The 9,897-nt window shown below is 35.0% G+C and overlaps 1 protein-coding gene across 1 annotated transcript; it reads left to right on the forward strand.

Annotated features, from left to right (window-relative positions):
* Nucleotides 1-6,436: 6,436 nt before the first annotated feature.
* On the forward strand, nucleotides 6,437-8,905 carry LOC104620197 (serine/threonine-protein phosphatase 2B catalytic subunit beta isoform-like; the record flags this gene model as incomplete). Its single annotated transcript, XM_010286344.1, has 2 exons — nucleotides 6,437-6,637; nucleotides 8,781-8,905. Coding segments are annotated over 2 exons (326 nt in total), but the record flags the coding sequence as incomplete, so codon positions are not given.
* Nucleotides 8,906-9,897: the final 992 nt, after the last annotated feature.

Here is a 9,897-nt window from a genome sequence, read left to right on the forward strand (position 1 = left end):
GTAAAGGAAAGGTGAAATACTTTTTCATATAATGTGTAATTAAAACTGTGGAATTCATATCAATAAGGTGCAGTGGAGGAAAAAATTGTAAAAGTGTCTATTTGGGATCTGGACAAAATAGTGAAAAACAGTTCTATCAGTGATCATAAACATGATGGTGTGGATGAAAATCTAGAGGAGATCCTTCAACTACCCTGTTTGGAAAACTGAGAGTATGCGGAGGGAAAGACCTATGAATCCATCAATGCCAGAAGCATACTTAAGCACTAAATAATCTTTTGGCATAACAGGCTATGGCCTTTTTAAGAGGAGGAGCATCTTTAAATACTTTTTAAACAAATAATTACATTTTTCCTGAGAGAAAAAATATGCTTTCCAAAAGCATCTCCCAAGTTAATTGAAAAATTACATGGATAGTATAAAAGATGAATGTGCCATGGCATACTAGGTATATCAATAGTTTCATGTGAGATTTAAAATTCTATGAAGGTTTTAAGACTGCAAGTACATGGTAAGTAAGGATAAAATAAATAGTGCCTGCAGTGCTTTTGTAGGGTATCAAGGTTTCTGGGTCATTTTCCTTGCTTCTAGAATGCTTGTGAATATAGCAGGTGGCATGTGTTCAAAGAAACTTGAGTAAAGGGATGTTTTTTGGCATTTAGGAAAAATAGCATAATTCACAAGAAACTGACTTTGCTGAGTCTGTGCGTTCTTGTTTGGGATGAATAGAGTAACTTGTATCTTTTGACAACTTGATTCTAGCTTTCTCATTCAAGTAGACACTGCTGTGTATTTCTGCTTAACTAATATTTTCAAGGTTGCTGGTCCGTAGACCATCTGTGATGTCTTTATGCTATTTCTTTTCAAATCTGTTCTGCCAAATGCAGAAGGATAATTGGATATATTCTGTCCTCATAGTGGTCATGGGTGCTACATCTTTCTCTTCTGTATAGATGTTGGCAGAGGTGTGAAAACTCCAGGGGCAGACTGAAAGATGTGTGAGGTGTTCAGCTTTGTGATTCTTCTGAGTGACAATACATAGAGAGCAATGCATTTATAAAACCAAAAGCCCACAAAACCTGACCAAATGACAGAAAAACTGCAGACAACCATGCTATTGTGGTAATAAACCAGCTGACAAAATGAAGGGTACAGGCCTGTCCTTTCACAGTACACCATGGTTGTATTGACATACCATATCACTTAGTGGAGACAAACATTATACACTGTTTCATGTATACCTACTACCAAAGCAACAAATTCTTTACTAAACACAGACATCGTGTTTATAATCTTAGTAATGTGAGCTGAGACCTTATCTGTGAAATCAAAAACACTCTTAAAACAGAGAATGAAATCTGGGTTGTTGAGCATGCTTTTACAAGTCAAAGCTGAGTCCATGGAACATGTCATGGGCTCCTGATTATAAAGGAAAAATGGCTAATTTTCTTTCACTGTCAGAGAAAACAGAATTTTCTAAGTTTTAAAGTCTTAAAAGCAGAAAATAGTTTGCTTGTGGAAGTACAGTAGCTTGTATGGTTGATCCCTGATACTTTTTCCTACCACTAGTCTAGAGGCTTTGATATAATCTTGTTTCACGAGCCTGTTCCAACAGGGTACCTTTGATACAAGCCAGATTTAACCAAGGTTATTAAAATGGGCATATATATCAGTGTGGTTTAAATTAACAGTATCTACATGTGAGATTGTACTAGCAGCTACTGTTGTACTCAGTTACTAGGCAATGTGAGATCTGCTTTGGGTCTAGAAGTAGCGTGTTTGTGTTACTTGCCATACTGCACCTCTCAGCAGGGATTATTATATTGGGTAAAGTGCTATGCTAATACAGTTTTTCTGCTTTTGAACCTCTTTACAATGTACTGTATCCATTCAGACTGGTGCAAACTTCTGGATCTCTATAGCATGCTTTATTGTAAGGTATAAATGTACAGAGCCTTGCAGAAAGTCAGTGTAGAACCAGGTTTAGAGGTTTTGCTTTTGATATCTCAGTTTTGTAGTACTGCAGTATAAAAGAAAGGTGACTTTTTTTCCTCTTCGTAAATGCATATTTAACCTTTTTGTTAACAAATTACTGTTTAAAATTTTGATTCAGTATAGTTAAAATTATATCATCTACATATTTTAAAAGTGAAATTGATTACTTTTGACTAGTAAGCCACAGTTTGTTTTAGAAAATCTCATATGTTGTTGTAAATCATGATGTGTTATCTTTGTTACTAAGATCTATACTTTTACTAACAGGATGTAGTCTGTTCTTTTGTACTGCAGTGTGTGTTGCTTTAGAGATTAATCTCTAAATGGTTTTCTATTGCTTAGCTTTGCTGGGAATGGAAGAAGGGAATCCTTTAATGACCAACACCGTGTTATTTCCTTAGGGTAATTCCTCTTAATTACCATTCCGTTACAGTCCCAAGAGCACAGGTTATGCACAAAGACTTTGAAACATGGATTATATTTCTGTCTTGGAAGAATCATGCTGCAATTCTTTTTCCTTAGGCTATAACATTCTATTACTACTTCATCAAAGGTTTAATTAAACCCATTAGTTTGCAGAAATTGTCTACATGCTTCAAAAATTATCATCCTTAACCTATTAAAAGATGTTATTTGTAATATTTTTCAAAGGTATGAGCTCTAATATAATTAACTATTGTTGAGACAAAAATTAAAGTATAAAATGGAAAGAAACAACTTTTATAGTGTTACTGTTTTATTCAGCTGGGTGATGCAGATAAAATCTTTAGCCATGTTTTATTCTGCCTTCTCTGAAGATTATTCTAAAAAAAAGAATCCTTCTTGAGCAACAGGAAAATACATGTATTGTGTGAAAAGGATTTCGTTAAAATCTGAGGAACTAGTTCTAAGACTTCATTTTTTTCATGAGGCAAATATAACTATAGATGCTTAACTACTTCTGATACTAACACTCATGATTTTGGACATTATGGATAACACCGGGATATACAGTTTTTAATTTGAAACTTCGTAAGTATATTAATTCAAATAATTTGAGACAGTTCTTTCCAGACACTGGACAGAAACATCTGTTTTTATAGCCTCCCAGAAAATGTAACTTACTAGACAAACTCAAAGCTGTTTGTTTTATAATAGACAGAATTAATTTTTGTACATATCTGATCTGAAATGTATTACGTGGACAGAGGTTTATTAAGAGAAGAAAATTTCATCTGCCATGTGCTTAGAACCCCTGAAATATTTCTGAACTGTCATAAGGAAGAGGTCAACACCATCTTTCTGAATTCTGCAGCCATTGGTAATTGTAAGAAGTCAGTAATGATTTGCCCATAAGAGGATGAAAAACAGCTGATCACCTCAACAGACTGTTCTCTACCACACCTTGCATCTACCCAAAAAAACTCCAAAAAGAAAAAAGGGTCATCTTTCACTTAAGTAGATCATTATCTAGGAGTAATACTAGAACTTAATGAAGCATAATTCCTACAAAACTAAGTAGATCGTTATCTAGGAGTAATACTAGAACTAGTATTACTAGTATTACTAGAGGGAATTGAGTGCTCCCTCAGTAAGTTTGTGTCTTGGAGGTGATTGACTTTGGTTCTGAGAAGGTATGCTCTCTAATGCTTTTGCAACAATTAAAGCAGAAGAAATCTTTGTGAATTGTCTGGTGTCCTAAAAGGATGAGCTCAACTTTGCATTGCTGAAGGCAGTTGTGTGCCCATAAATAATGTGTTGAAAAAAATGAGGGAAGAAATGACCTAAGACTAGTTTATGTGCAGCTTAATATAAACTTCCAAATAATGCAAAAGTAACATTAAGAGAATATGAAGGTTGGAAAGTTAAGTTCAAAAAAAACCAGTGAATGCTAGAATTGATGCTTGCATGGTCATAATTAAGTGCTTCTAAAAATTAGTTAGATTTATCTTGTTAGAAGAATGGATTTCTCTTTTCAGAGATAAATTTATGGTTTTAAACAATAGTTGTGCATGGAACAGAAGTGGTTGTCTTTTGATTTCTTAAATACATTAAGTTTATTAACATTTGAACTACATGGAATTTTAACACTTCCAAATGAAACTTGAATCATTACTAGAGAAGACTGGAAGGAAAGGCATGCCATTTCTTTTCTGTTAATAAAATACTTTATGTCCAAAAATAAAATGCCAAATTTGTTCTACACCATGTAATGTCAAGGCATATTTTTCAGTTTCTTCCTACTTAAAAACTTTTATAAAAGGAAGAACAGACAATTCTCCAGTTTATTTTCTAGTATAATTTAATTTTAGTGAATATATGTATGTGATTTATGCATCAGTTGTTTCATTGATAGATTTTGTTATTGCATGAAACGGAAGGGTAGCAATATGTTGTTCGTAATCTAGAAGTCAATTTAAATTAAGTCAGTGAACGTTAGTATTTAAGCATTGATTTTTGGAATGTAAAGTTTAACTTGGGAGAGTAAGAAAATAAAAGTATGAATCATCTATCTACAGGCATCTTCGTACTACTAGTTGTTCTCATCTTTGAATAGGTGTATTTTTCCAATTTTTCTTTTTAAACATATTTGAAATAATATTTAAATGGAGAGAAATTAAATGGTTTTGCTGCTTTTCCCTTTTATTTCATTCTTTCGGTAGTGGTATGTTTTGTGGGTTTTTTTCCTTGTTAGCTTTATTTCCTGTAATCGTGCGTGATGGCGATGATACTCTGATGCACTGCTTAGTGGCAAATTTGATGTATCCTCTTCTCCCATGTCCCACATCCCTATTTCATTTCTGCAGTAACTGAACTGCCATTGTTCATGTGAACTGCCATTGTTCATGTGAAATGCCATTGTTCATGTGAACTGCCATTGTTCATGTGAACTGCCATCCATCAAATGTGCTGTCTGGGCAGTTGCTGAGCCTGGTTTTGACCCCAGCCTCAGGCCTCTCATCTGCTCCACTTCTTTAAGGTACGGATCACATATGGCGCTTTTGACTAGCCAGCCAGGATCCAAGGACTTCTGATACTTCCAGTAAATTCTAAAGTTGTTTCTGGTATATGAACAGCCTCTACTCTTAGTTTAATCTTTTTAGAGATAGCACAACAGGAAAATAAGGAAAACAAGCTCAAAGAAGAAATTTCAACCCACAATGGCAATGTTGTATGCTCCCAATATTACTTTTTTTTTTTTCTGATAGTATGAACTTGTCCTGCTGCTCAGTCAGTAGTTTGACAGAACTTCAAACTGGCAGAGGCCATCCTGCTCCTTTCTCCACTCGGGGGCCAAGAGCAAGCGAGTGCTGCTCTCTTTTCACCTTCTCCATTAATGCAGTCATAGACATCTGTTAGACCCCCTTAGTTTTCATGGTTTTAGGCTGAAGAGTCCTAGTCTACTTAGCTCTTCCTGTAGCAGAAGTCATTCTAACTTACTGATTTCCATTATTGTTCCTTGAATCCTATTTTTTAGTTATTCTTTCTCCTTTATAAGGTGGGCGAACCAGAGTTGCATACTAGATTTATCAGTGGCATAATTGCATCTTCTTTTGTTTTCTATTCCTTTGCTAATAATTCTTAATGTTCCGTTTTCTGTGTTTCTTTGACTTGTCAGTGTCGAATACTTTCCTAGAACTATAGGAGAGACCTTGCTTCTGAATAGAGTAATTTTATAATCTGTGAATTTTAAATGTAAAGTTAGGATTTACTTCATTAATTTGCCTTTATTAATATTTAATACACCATATTTTGCTGAGTCACTCAGTAGCATGAATGACTTGTATAGTTCTTAGCCTGCCCTATTCGTCATCGTCCAGAATACTTACTGTCAGCTGAAGGCTGCATCACTCCATGAGTTACCTTCTTTTCAGTAACTTATGAATTTGTTCAATAGCACAGATTCTAGTGGGGCTTCTCCTGTGATCACCTTCCTTTCCAGGTGCTGGCTATTACCTCCTTTTATTTCTAGTCCTTTAAACAGTATATTATCCATTTCTTGCTGCCTTTGGGTTTGTTTGGGTTTTTTCTCTTTGATTGGGGGATTTTTTGAGACATCGATGATGGGCTCTTTTAAAATGCCTTTTGCAAGTCTGAGTGGATATTAAATGGACCTCCTGCATCCCCAATAGTTGAGTCCTTCAGAGAATGCCAGTATATATGAGAGAGATTATGTCCCTTTGCAAAGGCAGTTTTGACTCTTCGAAATGTTGTACATATTATTGCGCTTTCTAACTCTGTTTTGTAGTTTCTACAAACTTGCACATTATAGATGTTAATTTTTTTGATACATACAGAGGTAGCACTATTCCATCCAGCTTTTAATGATGTCATCAAGTTGGTTGGTTGAAAGACAGATTTGCTAGTTGGGGTAGCAGCTACTCCATGATAGATTCAGTCTTAGATGGAGTATATTTTTTAAATAGCATTGTTGTGACTACTGTTTCTTTTTAAATTTTAGCTGTACCTTTTCCACCAACGCATCGCTTGACATCTGAAGAAGTGTTTGACACAGATGGAAGACCAAGGGTTGACATTTTGAAGAACCACTTGATAAAAGAAGGTCGAGTAGATGAAGAAATTGCACTTAGAATCATCAATGAGGGTGCTGCAATATTACGAAGGGAAAAAACTATGATAGAAGTTGAAGCTCCAATTACAGGTAATATTTCTAGATAATTTCACTCATAATCAAATTTGAAAAAAGCCAGATTTTTTCAGTAGTAGAGTTTGTCTTAAAAATTGCTAAAATAAAATTTCTGTATAATCTTACTGAATTATCCCTCACAACTGCTTTTGCTTAATAGTACTCAAATGGTCTGAAAAAATATGCTGCACATTATTTTTCAAAATGAAGACATTAAACCTGTTGGAAAAAAATAGTGTGATTGGTATTAAAATTACAGAATATAAGGTAGATAAATGCTGATAAATTCCAGATTTCTAATTCCTGCAATGTTGTAAGTGGGAATAAAGACATCTCCCTGGAATAGAAAAATGAACTCAGAATTATCCTGAAATCTAAATTTGTGAAAGGAACCTAAATGCTGTCGTTTGAAGCAAATACTGTGAACTGGAATTCTGAGGGGAAAAATACACATTTATAGTTCCTCTGTAGGTGAGACTGACAGTTGCATGTCAACACCGCACGTGTTCTTTTGAGAATAGTAGTACTGGAAAGTGTTACAAGATTGTTACAGCATCTTTAACACACTGGGACCAGATCCACTGTAATACAAAACTGACACTTAGGGGTTTTTGGAATATTTTCATGGTTTGATTAGTTCTGTTTCTCCTGAAGAAAGGTGGAATTGGTGTTCATTAGTAGTTTTTTTATAAACAATCCAGACTCGTAGAAAATCATTTATGTTGCTTATCTGTTACTTACGATAATGAAAGTAGATTTGATTTTTGTGTTCAAATCAGATTTTCTTTCATTTGTACATGTTTTCTTCTAAGTGGACCTACATAAAATCAGTGTCTGAAAAGCTTTTTTTAGGGCATTAGCTTGCTTTAATTTGTTTGTATCAGGTAAATTAAAACATTTAAACAGTATATCATTATTACTGATGTGGTTTTTTTTAAATGAATGATTGAAATTGTGGGAAGCACTGAGTGACTGTCTGAACTCAGTCTTTTGGAGCTCCAGATAAAGCTCAAAACTACACTATTGTCTATATGTTTAGAATTTTTATATTTCTGTTTATTCAGGTAGTTACCAAGAGCTATTGGTATATTGGCAGCTGAAAAAGAAGGAAGGTTCTTGCAGTGTTTGAGTAGAAAAGTGACGTAAAAGAGGACATATTCTATTTAGTCTAATATTTTGTAGGTCATGATGACAAATGGTCTGCTCCAAGGGAATAACAACCCTTAAAGTGTTGTGTGCCATATCCAGTATTTCTTTCCAAAATTAGAACAACTTTTTTGCCCCCCCAAAATTACTGATAAACTCTGAGACGTTGGAAGATGCTGTTTGTCAGTTGATCAGTGAAATTTTGCATCAGTGGAAGGCATAGTGATAACAACAATACCTCATGCAGAAGCAAGAAGGCAGCCCCTGACTTCCCTTGAGCTGGGAACTTCTGTGGGAATGAGGAATTGGGAGCAGTTGTCTCTTCCATACATTTTCAAAATTACTATTTTTTTTAAATTTTGATGTGACCTGGCTTTGCTGTATGCTCTTCAAAGTCTTCCCATCTGCTGTATTTGGCACTTCTGCCTTAGGCTGGTGACCACTGGTCTTGTTCTGTCTCATATTCTAAAAACACAAGAAAAATCCATTGTTGAAATAGTGAACATGGTTGTTTGAAGGAGAAAAGTAACTGAGCAAAAAGAAGATATGACGATGCTAAAAGGTATGTCAGTCTGCCTCTGCAACAGAAGCATAGTCCCTGCATTTTTTAATCCCACATGGACACAGCAAATTGTTGTGAAGCAGCAGGCATTTTTAAATATGCATACCAAGGAGAATTTGCAAATGTACCTAAGGGGTTGGGGAGGACAGTAGAGAGCTTGCTGACAGCTTTCGAGACCTCAATGCTTGGTGCATTAACTGTGTTTTGAAAAATATTCCCCAATCCGCTAGACTCAAATAGGGCTATCAGCAGCATTGTCACAGGTAGTGAGGACAGCATCTTAATGAAAAACAAAGGGGGAAGCTTCAGAAATTTCTGTTATTCCTGCTTTACACCTGCCTTTCCTCTTAATTAGAAGTACTTTGTGGCTGTTTACTTAAGTATAACTAAGTAACTTTCCTGTTAGAATTTTTTTTTTTTAATTAATTTGAACAAAATTTTTGCTTGCAGTGTGTGGTGATATTCATGGCCAGTTCTTTGATCTAATGAAGCTGTTTGAAGTGGGAGGATCACCTGCTAACACAAGATACCTCTTCCTCGGTGACTATGTAGACAGAGGTTATTTTAGTATAGAGGTAACTGAATATATTAATCTGTTTTGTCCTAAATTTTTCTATAAGCACACTTTCATGGCAGTTTTCGAATGAAATTTTAGGTCTGCTTTAACATGCATGTTCTTCCTTGCTGTGCTTTCTCCTATGACAAAGGCCTGTTTGCAGGAGGATATTGACCATCCGTTTGGACTGTCCTGTTGAAATCACCAGACTTACTCATTTTTCCTCCTCTTTCTTTAGTTAGTTTTTAAAAAGTTGAATTCTACAGCATCATTATGTATAATCCTGCTTCTCTGGTAATATTCAGGAAGGTGTGTTTGTATGTTTTTGGAGAACAGGTGAGTCATGACTGAAGGATCTTTTCATTTATTATAGCTGTTTATCTGTATAAAGTAGATTCATTTTACTCATGTAATCATGTATTTTTTAATAATTATTAATATTTTTCTTTACTAAAATTCTGAGGGTGATTACAGATATTCCCTAAGGATGACCTGTGTTTCTGCCATTAACTTTTCAGGTATTTTGAATTAAAATGATGTTTTAATTTTCAGCATGTTTATTAAGTATGCTGCATTCCAGGAATACTCACTTATTCATATCAGTTAGTTTCAGAGCTACGATTTTTAAGTTAACTATTGTTCTGGAGCCAGCTTGGGAAGTGCCTCAGCTTGGGATCTCTTCGTAGATACCAAATCTAATAGTAGCATACCATTTGAAATAGTATTTTGCAAATCATGGTGTATGATATTTCATTTCTGTTTTAAAATTGTGATGTTCTAATAACATGTGTGGGCACATACTGTGAAGGGCATGCACAATGCTTCTTGGGGTTGTTAGGGATGGTAGACAAACAGGAGATGCAGCAAGAGTGACTACCTCAAAGTCATTTATAAGGAACAATTTCAACAGACATTCCCTATTTATTAATTCGATGTTCTTGGCCTGTTCTTGATGATAACAAATAATGTAGTTGTCCTTTCTCTCCTGGAGAAACTGGCGGCTTGTGGCTT

This window comes from Phaethon lepturus, unplaced genomic scaffold (genome assembly GCF_000687285.1).
Source record: "Phaethon lepturus isolate BGI_N335 unplaced genomic scaffold, ASM68728v1 scaffold10844, whole genome shotgun sequence".
Classification (NCBI taxonomy): Eukaryota; Metazoa; Chordata; class Aves; order Phaethontiformes; family Phaethontidae; genus Phaethon; species Phaethon lepturus.